The sequence below is a fragment of the Nomascus leucogenys genome, chromosome 2 (assembly GCF_006542625.1).
Source record: "Nomascus leucogenys isolate Asia chromosome 2, Asia_NLE_v1, whole genome shotgun sequence".
Taxonomy (NCBI): domain Eukaryota; kingdom Metazoa; phylum Chordata; class Mammalia; order Primates; family Hylobatidae; genus Nomascus; species Nomascus leucogenys.
In genome coordinates, this window is record NC_044382.1 from 81,558,548 (window position 1) to 81,581,303 (window position 22,756).

The window sequence follows — 22,756 nt, forward strand, 5'->3', positions numbered from 1 at the left end:
GGTGTGTGAGGGTTGGGGGTGAGGGTGGTCACATCCAGGCAATCATTCTATTAAGGATGTGCTAGATGACCCACAAACTCAGGCCTGACTCCTCAGGAGCTCACAGCTAGTGGGGGTTCAGACAAGAACACAGGTACATAACTAAAACTCTATTGATAAGGGCCCCTCGGTAAGGTGCTATGGGGACCATAAGGAAGCAGTTCCATGGCTCAGTCAGCTCATATGGGGAAAAAAATAAAATAAAAAGGAAGCAGTTCCAGACAGAAGACCATCTCCAAATGGTTCTTTATTGAACACCCACTTTGGCTAGGCAATATCCTCCCCCTGCCCTCTAATCCAGGCCCAGGTACCCCCAATGGAGTATCCTCAGAAGGCACCTCCCAAGACCAGGAGTAATAAGAGATTGGGCAGGGGGTAAGGGACAGCAGAGGGAGGGAGGAAAATGAAGACACCAGGGAAAGAGGAGAGGCCTGAACTGGACAGCTGATGCTTTGTCCTGCCCAGCACCCATTTGTCCCTTCTTCAGGTAATATCATCCACCACCACAACCACCAGTACCAACTCTCAGTCTCTATGGGTACATGCCAGGCCTGTCCATTCGGTGTATTCCATCTTCCTGGCCACAATGATGACTTGAGGCTGGACACCTTCCTCGTCTGGACCAATGAGAACCAAATCCAGCAGTTCTGTCAGCAAAGGGAGCTCTTTTTATCAATAACTGGTGCTGTGGGGCCACACTGTGAAGCCCGAGAATAAAGCCAACTCAAATGAAAGCAGAGCTGAGAGCCAAAGAGACAGATCCCTGTTTGGAGTCCTGGGATGCAGCCTGAAGCCCAATCTAGCCCATCCTTTTCAGCTACGTGAGCCATTAAATTCCCTCTGCCCCAAGTGAACTGGAAAGAGTCCCAACCAAGGTCCTTCCCATCTGGTTGTTCTTCTGGAAGTATTTTGAGGACAAGGAGATTTTCTTTTCTAGGGTTATAAAAGTAATTGTGTGGTGACAGGCTGTTCCTAGGTCCCTGGGGTGAGAGCCACCATGGAGACAGAGTCCAGCTCGCCTTTCCTAGGATACACACTCATGACTGTCAACACATCTTCGAATACATCAGCACATAATTATAAACTCCTATTGTTTGTAGTAGCTATTGTTTTTGTCTTCCCACCACCTTGTTTTGGATGAAGAAAAGGTCATGACCCAGACTGGATTAATCATGTGGCCAAACACACATGGCCACAGTGACTGATCCAAGAGGACATGGAACTCACAACAAACCATTGAGAACTTTGGGAGTTTCCAAATTAGAACTGGAAGGGAAGAAACCTTTCATTCAGGCCCCCCAAGCTGGGAGGATGCAGGTCTGGAGCTGTCAGCTGTCATAGCTCCAAATGCACGGAGAAGGCTCATGTGCAGCAGGAGGAAAGGAAGCCAACAAAGAGGCCTGGTTGAGTCTGCTTGTTGTCTCCCAATGGCCATTCTTCCCCCACTCCTTTTTACTAGCAGAAACTCCTTCCTCAGAGTTTTGGCTGCCCAAGTAGAAACTAAATTTACAGCCTCCTTTGTTGCTAACTGTGGCCACATGGCAAGACAGTAGGAACCTGGGTGCCTGATGACATCATGGACCAGCCCCTTGCCTGGCCTGGGCCAGCTGACTATCACTGCACTGTTACGGGAGAGAGAAATAAACTTCCATCTTGTCAAAGCTATGTATTTTGGTGATTTTAATGTATAAACATTTGAAAAATGACAAACTAGAAAGGAGTTCTAGATGGAACTAGTGGCAATGATTACATACAGCTGTTTTGTTGTGCAAACCCCACAACTGGATATTAAGTCAGGATAGCTCCTGCTAAATTCTAACCTCAAGGCTGAACTGTTCTGCCCTATTCACTTACAGATCAGAGCATTACGCAAGGACAACCTTCTTAGCCCCTCACTTCTAAATCTTCCTTCTAAGCTAAGAGGTCAGAGCAGAACCAGGAAAGGTTGTGCCATTTGGCCAGAAGGAGATGGTAAGAACAGCCCTAGCAACTTCATTTACTCCTGAGGCTCTGTGCCCACAAACTGATTCTAAGAGCCCTTCATGTATGTATGTGAATGAGCTCTAAGCACAGACATTTTGGTGTGAATTGTGGAGTTTATGGCAAAAACAGGGTAGGCTGAATGGTTCTAGGCCAGGGAGCAAGAGTTCAGAAATGCGGTGTCTTTAATGAAATAAGGTAAGTACCTTGAAGCAAGGAGTAACCGCCTGGCTAATGCATCCACATGAGAGACTCACATCCAACACTTGGCAAAATTACAATCTGGGATGCTGAGGTCCCCACTTTTAGTGAAAGCCAAGGCCCTAGGTCAAAATGCTAAAAAGTATTTTACTAACTATCCTAGGACAGCTAAGGTCATTTTGGGAAGAAGAGAGAGAAACACTTCAAGTTTTAATAGCCAACAGGAATCTGGGCTCTGAAAAGTCACAAACACCTTTCCCAAGATTATGAGCAATTGCAACAACTGGCCAAATGTGTTAGCAGCAGAAAAGCTGGGCATTACCTGTGTGAGAGGCGCTCAGCATGGGCAGTGAATGGCCGTGAGCAGTGCACCAGCTACATAGCCTCCACACCGGAAGGGTGCTGCTGCTCTGCAGGTCCGTTTCAGGCGGGATCCAGCCATCCACAGGACCAAGGGGCTGGAGTATTGGGAACAGATGATTCTGTGTTCCACAGATAATGGTACAAAGTGACTGTTCATAGATAAGGTGTAAGCACGGCATTTGAAGACAGCTCCTCCAGATAGTCTGTCTGTTAGTGAATTCTTAAGCGCTTAGAGCCTTGAAGATTGAGAAATTCTAAATAAATGTTTTAAAAGGAGGAGGGTGGTAGATGTCAAAGACACAAGAGCTCTTTGTAGGTGCTGACTGGCTCACTTTGTCCCCAGGTTCATCTTAGAGCTCAAGCAGATTCAAGACATGAGGCAGAGATGCTAGACTTGTGTCAGGGGCAAAAACTTCTGGTAGTAGCTCTTGGTGACGTCAATCATCAGCTCCTGAGTGCACTCCGGGAGCTCCCCTGAGAAGAGTCCTGAGGAAAGAAAGACCCAGCTCTAAGGAGCTTGAAGAAGTTACAAGAGGTTAAGATACTTCTCTGGCAATATCCTTCTCACCTCAATCAGTTGCATGTCTGACAATCACTTAAACAATTGCTGAGGCTGTTCTGGTCCAGCGCTTGCTAAGAACAGCTAAACTTTTTCACAACAGGACCCCAATATGGAGAAATTACTAAACAAAAGTCTTTCCTTCCTCTTCTGCAAAAGCAGAGATGCATGACAGGGTAGAATGGCCAAATACCTCCCCAAAGAATCTGAGTGATGATTTTGTTCATCTTAGAAACTCAGATTCAATGATCTGAGAGATGAGATTTATTTTTTAATTAGAAAAACAATTAAACCACTCAGTGGTAGGTATTATATACTGTCAAATCTCTCTGTTCATATTATTTTCCATCTGTGAATTTATGACGTGCCTCTGTATATGCTACATGATTTCAGCTGTGTAAAACAACATGGAGAAGAAGATACTGTCTTGGGGTAGGGCTAAGGGAATGTGAGGTTTTCTCCTTCCTTCTGCTTGTCACTGTTTTCCAAGTTTTCTGAGAGAAGTATGTATCACTTTCGTTTCCTCACGTTTTATAATTTGGAACTCGGGGCTCCTGATGGGCTTTACTTGTGAGTGTTCTATCAGCCAAGGTCCAGAGATAACGTATTAATATTTGCCCCTCTCAGGTATCCCCAAGGTATTGCTGGTCTTAAGACCATGGTTTATGCTAACTTTTCAGTCTGGGAATTCCTGGGCCATGTGGAATGTAGAAATTAAACCCATGACCAATGTGAGGGTAAGCCCAGTGTTAAAATTCTCTAGACAGACTTTTTCTACCCAGAGCCCAGGCCAGGCAAGAAATGCTTTCTTGTACATTCCCTGTGTTGGCAGCAGATTTGTTTTACATCGACTTTTCCTTGAGAGGGAATCCTTTAAGAGTATTTGAGGATCTCTCTGCCATGTGTGGATCCAAGGCTTATTTCCATCCCGACATGAGTATCACCCCTCAAATCACTCTATTATGAAGACAACATTAACCCGTGCAATCTCACAGCTTGGGCTTAGTTTCCTCTTTGTGTTTGGCCCTTCATAATTTCCTTATTTTCTGGTGAACCCAATTATGCATTTAAACAGATGCTTGTTATATGTTAGGTAGCATTTCTAGATACTTTGTACAGGTGAATTTCTAAGTTAGCTCTACCAACATATTGCCAGAGATAGGAATTGTATGCATTACTTTTGTGATGGAAAATACAATTGAGTTTTAGGAAGTTAAAATAAAATTAATCAACACCCAAGGTTACCTGGGCAGCCTGAGAAGACAGTGAATGGTGGAACCACAGTTTCTGGAGGTAATACTGTGTTGTCAAGAATTTTGCAGCAGTCCTTCAACACACATCGGCGCCCCTGAAATTAAAATCTTGTTAATAGGAAATGGATCAGTCTACTGTGTGAAAGCCTCCTTTCTATTTTCCCCATTCATGATATCATGTAATAGCCAGGGACAGTGACAAGAGGGTTGGTTGCAACTTCCTGCTTCAGGTGGTACCTGACGAGAAGGAGGCAGCAAGGTTGTGAGAGTGTGTGTTTGTGTACATTTGCGGGGGAAGGCTGTATGCTAGAGACAGGACAAACTGTCTCAGGCATTACAGACTGAATTTCAATCTTCCATGAGCTCTGTTGAATTTTCCCTTTGATTTAGTGGACATTTGTGCTTTTGCTTGTCCAGCATCCATTCGCCTTTCTTCTGGTAACAGAACATGTATTTTCCTTGGTAACCCTCCCATCCCCATCTCATCCATGTGCTTCACCCCTCAGTCCACACACCAAACCTCAAGCCTGGAAACAATAATAGGTCAGCATATGACCCCAATTAGTCTGATGGACCCCAACCTCAGGGCTTTTGCTGGGACTGCTGGGGAAAGCAGCACTTCCCACTGGGGTTTCCAGAGGATAGGCTGGAAGACTGGAATAGGCATCTTATTTCCATGAAGGAAGAACCTGCCTGGGAGTGAATCTCCCAGAGGAAAGCAGCACAGAGATGGAGACTAATTCTTACAACATGGGCTGAACCCCTGGAGCCATTTGGCCATGACATTAGGATCTACTCCTGTACTCTTGGTTTATATTCACCACCCATTCTGCTCCACACCCACCAGCTTAAGGTTGGTTGGTTGGTTTGCTCTTTTGTCAATTCAAACTGGAAAAATCCTGACAAATTCATGTGGAGATGAAACTATTAGTTCATTTGTTCTCCCACTGGTGAGTGATAGTCATGTGGATGTTTGAACCTCATCCCTGACTTTAACCACTGTCACCACTTTTCAATTCTGCCATGATCCACAGCGTTGAGAGAGCAAGAAGTAAGGTCTGAGAGACTCATCTGTTTCATGGGGCTTCTGTGTACAGTTTACAGCTGTATCTTAGACTCCTTGCTGAGGAAATGAAAGTTTTGATCATTTTTGACTGCATTTACATCAGGGCCTGTTAGTTCACTGGTATCCTGGCTAGACAATCAGAAAATATACCTGAGAATGTGGAAATCTTTACAAATACCAGGACAATGCTAACCAGTCCAGACCTCAGATTTTAGCAAAGAACATGATTGATTTGGTTGTGTTTAAATTTTTCCCCATTATTAAACACTTAAATCACATGTTTTTCTAGGAAAAGGTAGTTTGTTAAATGAACTTCTTATGAAAGCATGTGAATTTCCCAAGTGGCTCTGAATTTCCCAAGTGGCTGATCTCTCTCCAGCTAGGTGGATAACAGCCGTGACAATACTTGGCAACATCTTTAGCTCGAAAGCACATTACGACTGTAGTTCTTCATTCTTCCTTGTAAAGTTATCTTCCATGGGTTACCTGCTAGTGGCAATTTCAAAAATATGGCAACTATCTTCCCTGGTGACCTCAAATTAACATAAACGGTAAGAATTCCTGTCATGACTAAGCTCCTACTAACTCAGACTAAGTTCATGAGGCACTGAGTAAAAGGACACCCAACGTGCTACATAAGGCATGATATAGTCCCATGGAGGGATCCACAGACAAAGGGCCCTGGAAAAGAAGACTAGTTGATGGGATATTTTCACTGTGTATACCAGCCACCATGCAGCCTGAAGGCACCTGCTCTGTCCACTGGTTGGCCATTTTGCCCACTTAGAGAAATAATGCTTAACTGGGTTTCAGAAGGTGTCTGGGTAGACTGATCAATCAAATTAAACATTTAAAATGTAGGTATTTCTTAGGCATGAATGTACTGGTAATAGCTGAGGAGGTAAAAGCTGAAACCTCTTTTTTTTGGGGGGGCGGGGGGGACAGAGTCTCACTCTGTTGCCCAGGCTGGAGTGCAGTGGTGCAATCTCGGCTCACTGCAACCTCCACCTCCTGGGTTCAAGCAATTCTCCTGTCTCAGCCTCCCAAGTAGCTGGGATTACAGGCACGTGCCACCATGCCCAGTTAATTTTTTTGTATTTTTAGTAGAGACGGGGTTTCACCATGTTGGCCAGGCTGGTCTTAAACTCCTGGCCTCAAGTGATCCTCCTGCCTCGGCCTCCCAAAGTGCTGGGATTACAGGCATAAGCCACTACGCCCAGCCTGAAACTACTTCTTTATTCTTCCCTAGAGAGCTTTCCAAGGAGTTAACAACTGCAACCGTGCTGCTAATACTACAGCTACCTATATATCCTGTACAACCAAGTTAGCATCTTGGAGCCTTGGTTTCCTCATCTGTGAAACATGATGGAAAACCAAATATGCAGGGAGGTTGTCAAGAATAGAGAGAATAAATGTAAAACTCATAGTACAGGAACAGTGCCTATAAATATTGCTTGTTAAGCTTTTCCTTCAGGCATCTGGGCAATTCTGATGAACACCTACATCTTCGCATATCCAAACGGAAACTAAGACTATCACATGGGATGTTATAGGAAGGAGCTATGTGTCATGGGGATGGCTGGACTAAAAGAGTTACTTCCAATGCTGAGATTCTAGAATTCTAAAAGAATCCCTCCTGAGATTGAGTATTTGTCAAGGCTCAGCAAGTACCGCCAACATGGAACAATGACTATATCATGAAATGATGTATTAAAAAGTGGCATAAAAACAAGAGCATCTGACAACAGGATTAGTAGAATTTCCTAAGCACTGGGAACAGAATTTGGATTTAACCTTTCAGACATTTCGCTCTGAGGATAAACGACAGGGTTATACGACTAGGCTACTGTGGTGATATCTTCACTTTGCTAAGGAAAATGTCAGAAAACCCCAGCTGGAAAGCTAGCTTTTGTCAAGCAATTAGGGTGAGGGGAGAGGATGAACTTTACTAACTTTCCCCTTGTCCCAAAGACTTTCTGTCCACCTTTGCTGTACCCTCATAGCTCCTGGAATGTGAACTGTTTGGTTTCTGCAAGTTTTTTGATATTTCAGGGTCTGAATCTTATCCAGGGCAGAGAGCTGGCTCCATATTAACGGGAATGGTCATTAAAGAAACAGAGTCTTGGCTTTTCCTAGAATCTAGTCTGCAGTACAAATTTAAAATGCAAAAAACATTTTCCCTCAACATGGTTCTCATAAATCCCAACTGAAATCAAGCTCATCATCTAAGAAATCACAGGAAATCCAACCTTGTTAAACCTTGGTTGGGTTAAATCAACCTATTCCTAGGCTCCAATGGACCAGGGTCCTACAGATTCTGCTGAGCAAGGGGCCCGTTTGCACCCTGAATTACATGTAAATGCCCTTTGATGACTCGAACCCTTCCTTATGCATGTGAATCTCTTTCCTGAAATGCCTGTTTTCCCCCAATTTCAACTCACCCTTCAGATTTCCTTACTCCCATTAAACTGTAAGCTCCGTGAAGTAAGGCAACAAGTAGGCCATATAGCAGCATAGCTAATAATCATATTGCCTGGGTTTAAATCCCAGGTCTACTGCTTTCTAGCCCTATCAAATCCCTTAACTTTTGTTTTTTTTTTTTTTAAGAGAAAGGGTCTTGCTTTGTTGCCCAGGCTGGTCTTGAACTCCTGGGCTCAAGGGATCCTCCTGCCTTGGCCTCCCAAAGTGCTGGGATTACAGGTGAGTCATCACACCTGGCCCCAAATCCCTTAATATTTAAGGTCCTCAGTCTTCTCATCTGCAAATAGGGATAACACCTAACACATTTGAATGGTTGTAAGGATTAAATTAAATCATCAAAGGAAAGAGTTTAACATCATATAGAGGAGACTTGATAAACACTTGCCAGTATTAACGTCTAGAAAACATTCCAAATCTTCGTATTTATTATTTATTTTTAAGACAGTGTCTCGCTTTGTTGCCCAGACTGGAAAACAGTGGTGCAATCTTGGCTCATTGCAACCTCCGCCTCCTGGGTTCAAGTGATTTTCCTGCCTCAGCCTCCCGAGTAGCTGGGACTACAGGCATGCGCCACCATGCCCAGCTAATTTTTGTATTTTTGTAGAGACAGGGTTTTGCCATGTTGGCCAAACTGGTCTCAAACTCCTGACCTCAAGTGATCCGCCCGCCTCAACCTCCCAAACAGCTGGGATTACAGGCATGAGCCACCTCACCCAGCTGAAAAAATTCCGTATCTGTCAAGAAAAATCCAACTCTGGGAAGACTGGAAACCACTGCTGCCCTGCTTGGTCACAGAAACAGGGTCCCACCAATGTGAGGGATGGGAGCTGAAGGCAAAGTGAGGCTGCTTCACCAGCCAAGTCATCATACTCACAATCACACAGTTCTTCCCAACATGAACGTAGGAACCAATCTGAGCTGCGTTGACCACACAATCTTCCTCAATAAAGACATGGTCTCCAATATGTAAAGGAAAGAATGCAACACTAGAAGAGGAAAAGAAGATGAACAAAGAAAGGTCAAGATGATGTACTTTGGGTCAAGGTTTATAGAACTACAGATCATAATCTGAACTTTATCATCTTAGCAAGACTGTTCCCAGCAAGGAAAGAAACCTCAGGCTAGAAAAATTATACAATATTAAAGAAAATGAATATGATTACTAGTTCAAAATTGCAATAGTACACCAAAGAAATATGCAAGGAAAAACCAAGGCAGGAGGGGCAAGATCTTCAAAGCTAAAAGAGCAGGTACCAAATAAAAATCAATGAACGTTTGTTCATTCCCATTTCCTTTGAAAATGCTCACAGATCATATTTCTAGTAACCTGCCCTATAATGTTCCAGGGAATTGACAGTAGGCTCATGGGTTATAGTTTCCACATTCAGCATTCTAAAAATTTATTCATTCACCGATTTCAGTGAGTGACTACTATGTGCCAGACTCAATGCTAGAAATTAGGGCTACAATAATGACAAAAGAGACAGAACACTGTCCATGAGCAGCTTACAATCAAGAAAAGAAATGAGATTAAATAGTAAGTAGTGACAACTGTGATAAGGGCTACAGAAACACAATATCAAGTTATGAGCATATATAACAAGGAGACCTTACCTAGTCCACGGCTTTAGGAAAAACTTAATTGACTTTGAGTAGGAGTCAGCAGGCTTTCTCCAGATATCTGACATCATTCCCATCCCATTCTCTAGGGTTCCTCAAATGTCACTGACAGTGGTTCTGTGATCACATTTATATGCAATTTCTATACCTTGGGATGTAAAATATTTGGACTAGAATGAATATAAAGTGCTAGATGCTCACTAGAGAAAAGGGAAGTAGAAGTGCAGAGAGAAGGGCAGTATAGAAGAATTCCAATTCTGTTCTATTCTGTCCAGAATATTTTTTCAGAGATGATACCTGTCCTCTATGAACCTATAATTTGTTTACATCTTCCTTAACCATTAGTATTTTTGGTCTGTACCTCTTGTGCAGCAATGCATTCCTTGATCTCATCACAGTCTGTAGCAGTACTGAGAGTTCTTTAATTTTAAATTTAAGATTCCAAGTTTGATAGTATTATCTGGTTCTGGTATGATATGCAGGTAGAAAAAAATCCACATTCAGCTTCTATTCACGTTTTGCTATTTACACTTTCATATTTTCTGCATTTCTCACATGTACTGTTCCTATTTACACATCCCTTCATTCAGCAATAAACCCCTTATTCACTCTTGGTGCTTTTCCTGTGCCATATCCAACCCAATAATGCTGTTACTCAACATCTCTAGTAGTGTATCAGTCACACCATATAAAACCATAATAGGGTACCCAGGAGGTTTTCTGGTTTCCCCCTAGTAGCCTTCAAAGCTAATCATGTGAATGTTTTATAATGATTCCCTGATCCAGTTCTTGTATGTCACGGAAAGCCTGGAATCCAACATCACTATTGGAAATGTGGGATTATTTCTGCATGATATACTTCTGGGTATTATCATTAGTTTGAGTTAATTGCTCCCTTCTCTGTTCCTTCCTAACCATGGTCATACCTCTGTGACAGGTGTATCACATCATATAGTAGCTGTCATATGTCGCTATCTGATTATGTTAATTGCTTCTACAACTAGACTTTGGGAACCTTGAGGCAGGAATTTTATTTTATCTATCTTTATATATTCTCAGCTTACAACCCAGCTGCAGGTGTGAGGAAGGTACTCAATAAATGCTTGCTGACTTATTGGATGAAATGCAGATGGGTGCCAGGAGGGCACCCATTAGCCAAGGAGGAGGGAAGCAAAGAGGAAAAGAGAATACTTTAGCACCATATCAGCTATGGTGGTCAGTGTGCCTGCTCTGTCCCTGGCCTTTCTTGGACAGTCTTTATTCTCACTGAAGGATCAGTGGACCTGACTTGACTCTGCCCTTTGGGTCAAAGTCGTTCAGATCGGGGATACTTAAGGTGAGTCAATCAGATTCTCTCTCTCAGGAGTTTGGAAATAACACATAAGATCTCTAGTTGGTGTCTGCTAGAAGCCTAAATGGAGAAATGATATAAATAGAGGCTGAGGCAGCAAGGTAGGCTCCATGAACAAATGGGGCAGGTATCTGTAAGAGAGAAAAGGGAAGTAGAAATGCAGAGAGAAGGGCAGTATAGAAGAAAAAATACAATCTCAGATACAGAGAGGGATAGGTAGACAAAACAGTCTTGATTCCGGCTAGCTGTCCAATTCCAGGTTCCGGTCCCTTGTGAGGCCTGGCTTGCTCCTTTTCCTACTCTTAGGTTCCATTATATATGCCAGTCTGTTTGATCAGAAACCCTTTGCTTTTGCCAGTGTATTAGTGGATTCTGTTTGTGGCAACCAATCATCAACCAGACCGAGACAACCACCAGCAGAGTTGTGTTCATTATGGTGAACTCTTACTCAGTGCTTCAAAGAACAGGACAGACCTAGTCATTATACCGCAACTCAACACATGGACCACACCACCAGTGACAGCTTCTTGCCCAAGACTTGAAAAAAGTAATTAAATTACATACCCTTTGCTGAATTTCTTGAATGGTGGCCTTATGACACTACGACTTTTCACAACACAATGACGTCCAACTCTTACATTTGCCAGATCCCCTCGGATAATACAGTCATTCATCACAATGGTCTGTAAGACAAAGCAAATTTTTAAAAATCAGCAACATAGCCTAAGACGTAACAAAAAAGAGTAGATGATGAGATACTGATTCTGAGTTATGTTACAATCCACTCTGACAGAACGTTTCAAATGTTCCACCAAAAGGAGTAACTTGTAAGGTAAAAAGAGAACTGCCCTCATGACAGTGACTGCAGTTAGCGATGTTCCTAGTGTATCACAAGCTTTGCCCTTAATCCCCCATGAATAGAACTCACTGAATGAGCACTTAGTGAGAACACCTATAGCAGATCTGGCTTATATGTCTCTTTAGATTTGCTCGGGTAGGTCCTTGTGCCCCCCAAGCCTTGGCTGCTTGCTTACCAAGAGTTCTGGCTGCTTTACCTTTGTCTTCTTTCTTAACAGTACTACCTCCAACTTCATGCTCCAAGACGTGGACCCACTGGAGTTCTGGTTCATCTCCCAACCTCTGAATTCAGATTCTAAGTGCTACACTGCAGAGTGTAAGATGTGGCTTCCCCAGAAGTTGCTCAGAGAGGCTAACACAACCTGTAAGTCTGGGAGGATTAATGCCTTATACTTGGTAAAGAGCAGGCACCCTCAAAATGTCTGCTGAATAAATGAATGGGGTTAAAAAGTGCACATGCTGGAGTTGTAACTGGAAAAAGTAAGAAAGAGACATGCAAGTAGATTATGAGGAATTATGTATGCTAAGCACAGAAGCTTAGACATTTTTCCTAGAGGATATAGAGAGTCAATAAAATATTTTATTTCATTACAAATTTTTTTCTGGCCAGGTGCAGTAGCTTACACCTGTAATCCCAACACTTTGGGAAGCCGAAGCAGGTGGATCGCCTGAGGTCAGGAGTTCGAGACCAGCCTGGCCAACATGGTGAAACCCCATCTCTACTAAAAATACAAATATTAGCCAGGCATGGTGGCAGGTACCTGCAGTAATCCCAGCTACTCGGGAGGCTGAGGCAGGAGAATCGCTTGAACCTGGGAGGCGGAGGTTGCAGTGAGCTGAGATCGCGCCATTGCACTCCAGCCTGGGCAAAAAGAGTGAGATTTTGCCTCGAAAAAGAAAAAAAAAATTTTTTTTTTTAAGACATAGGGTCTCACTCTGTTGCCCAGGCTGCAGTGCAGTGGCACAATCATAGCTCACTGCAGCCTTGAGCTCCTGGGCTCAAGGGATCCTCCCACCTAAGCCTTCTGAGCAGCTGGGACTACAGGTGTGTGCCACCACATCCCACTAATTTTTAAATGTTTTGTAGAGATGGAGTCTCGCTATGTTGCCCACGCTGGTCTTGAACCCCTAGGCTCATGCAATCAGTCCTCCAACTTTGACCTCCCAAAGTGCTGGGAATGCAGGCATTAAACACTGCACTTGGCCCCAATATTTTAAACAAAGGATTACCATACATAAATTTCCATGTTATTACTACTATTCTGGAAGCACCCTGGCATCTGCATGGAGGATACAGGTGAGAGACCTGAGGAAAACCAACCCTTTAGATGACTACAATGGATCAAGGTAAAAATAGATAATGAGTCTTTTTTTTTTTGAGATGGAGTCTTGCTCTGTCACTCAGGCTGGAGTGCAGTGGCATGATCTTGGCTCACTGCAACCCCGCCTCCCAGGTTCAAGCAATTCTCCTGACTCAGCCTCCCTAGTAGCTGGGATTACAGGCATCCACCACCATGCCCCGCTCATTTTTGTATTTTTAGTAGAGACAGGGTTTCACCATGTTGGCTAGGCTGGTCTCAAACTCCTGACCTCAAGTGATCCTCCCAAAGTGCTGGGATTATAGGTGTGAGCCACTGAGCCCAGCCTATAACGGATCTTATCTAAAGCAATAACTGTACATATAGAAAGAAAAAATAAATAGTAAAAATATATAAATTAATAATAAAAGTAAATTAATCTGATTAAGCCTCTAGATTTAATGACCAATTTCAAGGAAGGAGGGAGATAAGGACCCTATTAGGCAACTCCATATAGACATAATCAGCCAAATTCAGCAGCTGGGGAATTCAACTGAACGGTGATCCAGTTTCTGCAATATATAAATGGCATGGAGAGAAAAAAGGGTTGGGGAAAGAGAACTGTTACAGATTAAAAGGGACTTAAGAGACATATCAACCAAATGCAATGTGTGTAGCATCATGTTTGGATTCTGCTTTGAACAAACCAACTGGAAAAAGATATCCTGAGATACTGGGAAGACTGAATATGGACTGAGCATTAGATAATATTAAGGAAGTACTGGAGTTTTTACAATATTAACATGATAACAGTGATACTCTACTCATTTTTGTTTGTTTATAGAGACAGGGTCTCGCTCTGTCACCCAGGCTGGAGTGCAGTGGCATGATCATAGCTCACTGTAACCCTGAACTCCTGGGCTCAAGAGATCCTTCTGTCTCAGCCTCCAAGTAGCTGGGACTACAGGAGCATGCCACTAGACCTGGCTAATTTTTCTTTTCATTTTTTGTAGAGACATGGTTTTGCTGTGTTGCCCAGGCTGGTCACAAATGCCTGGCCTCAAGTAATTCTCTCACTTCAGCCTCCCAAGTGCTAGGATTGCAATTGTGAGCCACCATGCCCCACCTCTACTGAATTTTTAAGTCCTTAAGAATTATTAAGACACACTGAAGTATTTGTGGGTGAAATAATATGACATTTGCAATTTGTTTTAAAATACTCCAGCCAGGAATGGTGGCTCATGCCTGTAATTCTAGTACTTTGGGAGGCTGATGCAGGAGGACTGCTTGAGCCCAAGAGGTCGAGATCAGCCTGGGCAACATGGCGAAACCCTATCTTTACAAAAAATACAAAAATTAGCCAGATATGGTGGTGTGCACCCATAGTCCCAGCTACTCAGGAGTCTGAGGTGGGGGGATTGTCTGAGCGTGCGGAGGTCGAGGCTGCGGTGAGCTGAGATCACGCCACTGCACTCCTACCTGGGTGACAGAGCGAGACTGTGTCTCAAAAAAAAAAAAAAAAATTAAGCAGGGCATGGTGGCATGTGCCTATAGTCCCAGCTACACCAGAGGCTGAGGCGGGAGGATCACCAGGAATTCAAGGCTACAATGAGCTATGATAGTGCCACTTGCTGCACTCCAGCCTGGGCAGCAGAGTAAGACTCTGTCTCAGAAAAAGAAAAAATAAATAAGTAAGAATAAAAAACTCTAGCCTTCCCTACCCCACCCTAGTCAAACTAGGACTGAGTTTAGAGGGTGAGTTTAGAGATGAAGCAAAAATGTCAGAATATTGCTAATTATGGAAGCTGGTAAATGAGTTTATGGGAATTCATTATATATCCTCTCTACTTTTGTACATGTCTTAAAAGTTCCATGATAATATTTAGCTATAAAAAGGAAAAAAATAATAATCTGCTACTATATGCAACAAGATGGATACATCTCAAAAACATTACGCTGCGTGAAAAAATCTTGACATAAAAGAGTATATGATTCTAACCCAGATATCCATGAATGGGCGAATGGATAAAGAAAATGTGATATATATTGCTTCTTGGCCTTTTGGCTAAGATCAAGTGAAGAAAATATAGTATATATACATAACGGAATATTATTCAGTCGTAAAAAAGAATGAAATCCTGTCATTTGCAGCAACATGGATGGAACTGGAGGTTATTATATTAAATGAAATAAGCCAAGCACAGAAAGACAAATATCACATGTTCTCACTCATATGTGGGCACTAAAAAAGTAGATTTCAACACAGAGAGTAGACTGGTGGTTACCAGAGGCCAAGAAGGGTAGGAGGAAAGAGGAGGGGTTGATTAATGGGCACAGATATACAGCTTGATAGAAGAAATAAGACCTAGAATTTGATAGGTCAGTAGGGTGACTATAGTTTACAGTAATCTATTATGTATTTCGAAATAGCTAGAAGGAAATAATTTTTTTTAACTTTTAAGTTCAGGGGTACATATGCAGGTTTGTTACATAGGAAAACGTGTCATGGAGGTTTGTTGTACACATTATTTCATCAACCAGGTATAAAGCATAGTATCCATTAGTTATTTTTCCTGATCCTTTCCCTCCTGCACCATCCCAACTCCCCGCTCCTATAGGCCCCAGTGTGTGTTGTTCCCCTCTATGTGTCCATGTGTTCTCATCACTTAGCCTCCAGCTCCATCCATGTCCCTGCAAAAAACATGATCTCATTCTTTTTTATGGCTGCATTGTATTCCATGGTGTACGTGTACCACATTTTCTTTATCCAGTCTATCATTGATGAGCATTTAGGTTGATTCCATGTCTTTGCTATTGTGAACAGTGTTGCAATGAATATATGTGTGCATATGTCTTTATAATAGAATGATTTATATTCCTTTGGGTATATACCCAGTAATGGGATTGCTGGGTCAAATGGTATTTCTGTCTTTAGGTCTCTGAGGAATCACCACACTGTCTTCCACAATGGTTACACTCCCACTAACAGTATGTAAGCGTTCCTTTTTCTCCACAACCTCACCAGCATGTTATTTTTTGACTTTTTAATAACAGCTATGCTGGCTGGTGTGAGACGGTATCTCGTGATTTTGATTTGCACTTCTCTAATCATCAGTGACAAAAAGTTGAGCTTTTTGTCATGATTATTGTATGTCTTCTTTTGAAAAGTGTCTGTTCATGTCCTTTGCCCACTTTTTAAATGGGGTTGTTTTCTACTTGTAAATTTGTTTAACTCCTTTAGATGCTGGATATTAGACCTTTGTCAGATGCATAGTTTGCAAAAATTTTCTCCCATTCTGTAGGACGTCTGTTTACTCTGTTAATAGTTTCTTTTGCTGTGCAGAAGCTCTTCAGTTTAATCAGATCTCATTTGTCAACTTTCGCTTTGTTGCAATTGCTTTTGGCATCTTCATCATGAAATCTTTGCCTGTGCCTATGTCCTGAATGGTATTGGTTAGGTTGTCTTCCATAATTTTTACAGTTTTGGGTTTTACATTTAAGTCTTTAATCCATCTTGAGTTGATTTTTCTATATGGTGTAAGGAAGGGGCCCAGTTTCAATTTTCTCCATATGGCTAGCCAGTTATCCAAGCACCATTTATTGAATAGAGAATCCTTTCCCTCATTGCTTGTTTTTGGCAGGTTTGGTGAAGATGAGATAGTTGTAGGTGTGTGGTCTTATTTCTGGGTTCTCTATTCTGTTCCATTGTTCTGTGTCTGTTCTTGTACCAGCAACATGCTGTTTTGGTTACCATAGCCCTGTAGTACAGTTTGAAGTCAGGTAGCGTGATAACTCCAACTTTGTTCTTTTTGCTCAAGATTGCCTTGACTACTCTAGAAGGAAATAATTTGATTGTTTCTAGCATAAAGACAAATATTTAAGGTGATGAATATCCCAATTACACTGATTTTTTATTTTTTCATTTTTTGGAGGACAGGGTCTCACTCTGCCGCCCAGGCTGGACTGCAGTGGTGCCATCACGGCTCACTGCAGCCTCGACTTCCCAGGCTCAAGTGATCCTCCCTGCTCAGCTTCCCAAGCAGCTGGGACCACAGGTGTGCACCACCAAGCCCAGCTAATTTTTTTTATTTGTAGAGATGGGGGTCTCCCTATGTTGCCCAGGCTGGTTTTGAAATCCTGGGCTCAAGAGATCTTCCCACCTTGGCCTCTGAAAGTACTGGGATTACAGGTATGGGCCACCACGTCTGGCCAAAACCAATCTTATCTTTATAAATTTTATAAATGTATTAAATTATCATGTGCCCCCAAAATACATATATCTATATCAATGAAAAATTATTTTTAAAAAGGGCTTGTGATTCTAATTATATGAAACTTCAGAAAATGCAAAACTAATCTATATTAGTTTTATATTGGTGGTTGCCTGGGGCAAGGGTACAAGGGTAGAGGATTGACTGCAAAGGGGCACAAGGAAACTAGAGTAATAGAAATGTATTCTATATCTTGATTGTAGTAGTGGTTGCATAGATGTACCCATCAGTCAAAACTTGTCAAATTGCACACTCAAAATGGATACATTTATTGTATGCAAATTATACCTCAATAAAGATGATTGGTTTCAGTTCCATAATAAAATGTTTAAAAAGAAAAGAAGGAAGAGGATCTATATGACTTGGTGACTGTTCGGCTGTTGGGAGGTAAGAAAGAGAATTTACAATAAGGTAAGCAATTATGAGGATTACAATTAAATTTTGAAATGTTGAATTTGAGAGAGCTATGGGATGATCAATAGGCAGTTGTAAATAAAGGTCTGAGGTCAAGGACAGAAGGTCAGGCTAGGGAGGTAGGTGGGGAACTCCTGACATATAGGTGACTTTAGATTTATCACCAGCCTGAACACCTGACTCTGAAGAATACCAAAAAAGAAATAGACGCATACCTGGAAAAGCTTACTAATCTCAACTGCATACGTATAGTCTACAAAACTTGTACTCATAAAAAAGAACTTCCACATCTGCTGCTGATTATGAAGTATTACAGTTCTTTTGGTTTTCTTTTTTATTTTTATTTTTTGAGATGGAGTCTTACTCTGCTGCTCAGGCTGGGGCGCAGTGGTGTGATCTCACCTCACTACAACCTCTGCCTCCCAGGTTCAAGTGATTCTCTTGCCTCAGCCTCCTGAGTAGCTGGGATTACAGGCGCATGCCATCACACTCAGCTAATTTTTGTATTTTTAGTAGAGATGGGGTTTCACCATGATGGCCGGGCTGCTCTCAAACTCCTGACCTCAGGTAATCCGCCCGCCTCTGCCCACCTTGGTCTCGCAAAGTGCTGGGATTACAGGCATAAGCCACAGTGCCCAGCCACTTTGGTTTTCAAAAGATGTACTCTTCAAGCTTAAAGAGATTATCTATTTCCAATATGAACTTCCTCCATCTAAGAGTCTTAATTTACTTCAATTATTGTTTTCAGTTTCATGTTTCTACCTACAATTAGAGAAAATGGCTTCCTTTTCTTTTGGAGGAAAACAGAATTCCAAAAGTTCTGGGTATTTGGTGATGGTGGTTGTTTTATTGTGTTTTAAATAAGTACAACAAGCTTAATCTGGAAATAAAGAACATCCACATAAGACTGTTTGTCAGCCTAAACTATACACCAACTGAAGAAGCAAACACACACAAAGGAAGTAAATTGTATCACAGGTGGTCAGAGAAATTTAGGAAGATGGACTCAAATCTTGGTTTCCTATTTCACAAGGAGTAGTGCTGAGGAAGAGAAGTCAGATTCAAAACAGAGGCAACGGGGTGTTAAAATGAAAGAAGGTGGCTGCCCTTCAGAGAAGCAAATGAAAGGAGGTGGCTGCCCTTCACAGAAGCAAAGCAAAGAGTTCACTGAACTCAACAATGGGCAAGGCAGAGGTAGCAAAGTGGAGGTTGAAGGACTATACTTGCAAACCTGTATCATTTGGCTCATAGGCATTTTTATTATTTATTTCTTTTAATTTTTTTTTAGCTATCTCCTACAGGAAGGACATGTGGCATTTTAACAAATCATTTAAAATTAAACATTAGTATTTGAGTAGTGGAACATCTTGCATTTTAAAAAGTGAGATTTCCAGTTGCTTTTGAAAAAGAATCAGAAGCTCTGGAAAGCTGATTGTTGCCATGTGGGCCTGTATTCCCACACAGTAACAACCAGCTTGGGCTTAGATTGGTCACATTCTCCAATTCACCAGGCCCCACCACTCCCTATTGTTCACACTCAGTCTTACTGACTCATCTGATCTCTTTCTATCCCTGCAGGCACTGTGACATCTGATATATGGGCTCGGGAAAACAGAAATGACAAAGTTCTGAAAGACGAGGGATAGAAATATAAATGGATTGTTCATAATAGCAAATTAGAAACAAAATTAACTTTCCACCAATAGGAGGGTGGATAAGTGGAATTGTACACAACAGTGAAAATGCACAGACCGGCCAGCCGGGTGCAGTGGCTCATGCCTGTAATCCCAGCACTTTAGGAGGCCAAGGTGAGCAATCACCTGAGGTCGGGAGTTCAAGACCATACTGGCCAACATGGTGAAACCCGGTCTCTACTAAAAATACAAAAAAAAAAAAAAAATTAGCCAGGTGTGGTGGGAGGAAGAGGTGGTGTGTGGGAAGGGAGGGAGGCAGGAGAATCGCTTGAACCTGGGAGGCGGAGGTTGCAGTGAGTCAAGATCGCACCATTGCACTCCAGCCTGGGCAATAAGAGCAAAACTCCATCTTAAAAAAAAAAAAAGAAAAGAAAAGAAAATGCATAGACCACAATGAATGTTAGAAATAAAAGCTGAATACCGCCCAAAGCAGTCTGCAGACTCAATGCAATCTTAACAAAATAACAATGAGATTCTTCACAAAAATAGAAAAAAGATCCTAAAATTCGCAGAGACTCTGAATAGCCAAAGTAATCCTGAACAAAAAGAACACAGCTGAAGGGGGCATCACACTGCCAGACTTAAAAATATACTGCAATGCTACAGTAATCAAAATAGCATAATACTGGCATTAAAAAAAAGACACATAGGCCAATGGAACAGAATAGAACCTAGAAATTAATCCACATATCTATAGCTAGCTGATTTTTGACAAAGGTGACGAGAACATTCATCTGGAAAAGGACAATCTCTTCAATAAATGGTGCTGGGAAAATAGCATATCCATAAGCAAAAGTAGACCCCACACCTGTCACCCTACACAAAAATCAACTCAAAATGAATTCTTTTTTTTTTTTTGAGACAGAGTCTCACTCTATTGCCCAGCCTGGAGTGCAGTGGCACCATCTCGACTCACTACAACCTCTGCCTCCTGGGTTCAAGTGATTCTCGTGCCTCAGCCTCCTGAGTAGCTGGGATTACAAGCATGTGCCACCACACCCAGCTAATTTTTTCTATTTTTAGTAAAGATGGGTTTCACCACGTTGGCAAGGCTGGTTTTGAACTCCTGCCCTCAAGTGATCCGCCCGCCTTGGCCTCCTGAAGAGCTGAGATTACAGGCGTGAGCCACTGCGCCTAGTCTATAACTCAACATGAATTAAAGACCTAAATGAAGGCCTGGGACTGTAAGCTACTAGAAGAAAACATAGGGGAAATGCTTAAAGACACTGGTCTTGGAAAAGATGAGTAAGACTTCAAAAGCAGAGACAACAAAAGCAAATAAACAAATGGGATTATATCAAACTAAAATGATCCTGCACAGCATAGGAAACAATCAACAGAATGAAAATATGGCAGAACATGTCTTCAAACTATTCTTCAAAGACAGAATATATTAATACAAGGAACTCAAACATCTTAACTGCAAAAAAACTCAAACAATCTGATTTTTTAAATGGGCAAATGATTTGAACAGACATTTCTCAAAAGACATACTAATGGCCAACAAATATATATTTTAAAATGTTCACTAAACATCACTAATCAGCCAGGCACGGTGGCTCATGCCTGTAATCCCAGCATTTTGGGAGGCTGAGGCAGGTGGATCACTTGAGGTCAGGAGTTCGAGACCAGCCTGCCCAATATGGTGAAACCTCGTCTCTACTAAAAATACAAAAAAATATTACCCAGCATGGTGGTGTGCGCCTGTAGTCCCAGCAACTCAGGAGGCTGGGACAGGAGAATTGCTTGAACCCGGGAGGCAGAGGTTGCAGTGAGCTGACATCACGCCACTGCACTCCAGCATGGGCAATGGAGCGGGGCTCTGTCTCAAAAAACAAACAAACAAAAAATCACTAGTCATAGGGAAGGGCAAATTAAGACCACAATGAGGTACCATCTCACCACAGTTTAGGATGCTTATCATAAAGACAAAAAATAACAAATACTAGTGAGGATTTGGAGAAAAGGAAATTCTTATACATTGTTGGTGGGATGTAAACTAGTACAGCCACTATGGAGAACAGTATGAAGGTTCCTAAAAAAACTACAAATAGGGCCAGGTGTGGTGGCCCACACCTGTAATCCCAGTACTTTGGGAGGCCAAGGCAGGCAGAATACTTGAGGTCAGGTGTTCGAGACCAGCCTGGCCAACATGGTTAAACCCCATCTCTATTAAAAATACAAAAATTGGCCAGACATAGTGGTGTGCACCTGTAATCCCAGCTATTCAGGAGATTGAGGCATGAGAATCACTTCAATCAAGGACGTGGAGATTGCAGTGAGTTGACATCACACCACTGCACTTCAGCCTGACACAGCGAGACTCTGTCTCTAAAAAAAAAAAAAAAAAAAGAAAAAGAAAAAAAAATTAGCCGGCAATGGTGGTGCATGCCCGTAGTACAAGCTACTTGGGAAACTGAGGTGGAAGATTCGCCTGAGCCTGGCCTGGAAGGTCAACGCTGCAGCAAACTATGATTGTGCCACTGCACTCTAGCCTGGGCAACAAAGTGAGACCCTATCTCAAAAAAATTAACTAACAAATAAATTAAACAAATAAAGATTTTTAAAATAAAAATAAATCACAGGAAACCAAGTTAAACAATATATACTATTTAGGGATATGTGGAAAATTTCTTTAAATAATAAAGAATTTATAAGACACAAAATCAGGACAGCAGTTTTCTCTTGGAGGGTGGCAAAAATAGGAATAGGGGAAGAACATAAAAATAGTACTTATTGTATATAGATTATGTTCCAATTCTTCAGTTGGGTATAGGGTTCACTGGTGTTGATTTAATTTTATGCTTTGTGACATATATGTCACATATATTCTTTTGTATACCCAAAATATTGCCAAATTAAACATCTTTAAAAAGCAAAAGGCAGCCAGGCGTGGTGGCTCACGCCTGTAATCCAAGCACTTTCGGAGGCTGAGGCGGGCAGATCACCTGAGGTCAGGAGTTCAAGACCAGCCTAGCCAACATGGTAAAACCCCGTCTCTACTAAAAATACAAAAATTAGCCGGGCATGGAGGCATGCACCTGTAATACCAGGTACTGGGGAGGCTAAGGCAGGACAATTGCTTGAACCTGGGAAGTGGAGGCTGCAGTGAGCCAAGATCCCGCCACTGCACTCCAGCCTGGGCAACAGGGCAATACTCCATCACCCTCCCAAAAAAAGAATTAAAAAAAAAAAAAAAGCAAACGGCTCTCAATAGGCAAAACAATCTTATAAAAGAACAAACATGGAAGACTCATAATTCATGATTAAAAACTTTTTATAGTAGGCCGAGCGCAGTGGTTCACACC

General features: G+C 42.1%; 1 protein-coding gene across 2 annotated transcripts in view; it reads right to left on the minus strand.

Moving 5' to 3' along the window:
• Nucleotides 1-254: 254 nt before the first annotated feature.
• DCTN5 (dynactin subunit 5) overlaps nucleotides 255-22,756 on the minus strand; it is a 28,538-nt gene continuing 6,036 nt past the window's right edge. The window contains exons 3-6 of one of the 2 annotated variants that reach the window (XM_003261677.3): nucleotides 11,478-11,596; nucleotides 8,817-8,928; nucleotides 4,388-4,490; nucleotides 255-3,069 (exon numbers count right to left, since the gene is read on the minus strand). In XM_003261677.3, coding sequence (XP_003261725.1) covers nucleotides 2,972-3,069; nucleotides 4,388-4,490; nucleotides 8,817-8,928; nucleotides 11,478-11,596 — 432 coding nt within the window. In that variant the 3' untranslated portion in view covers nucleotides 255-2,971. Of the gene's footprint in view, nucleotides 3,070-4,387; nucleotides 4,491-8,816; nucleotides 8,929-11,477; nucleotides 11,597-18,842; nucleotides 19,383-22,756 lie in introns of those variants that run through there. The other variant, XM_003261679.3, reaches the window with a different exon arrangement.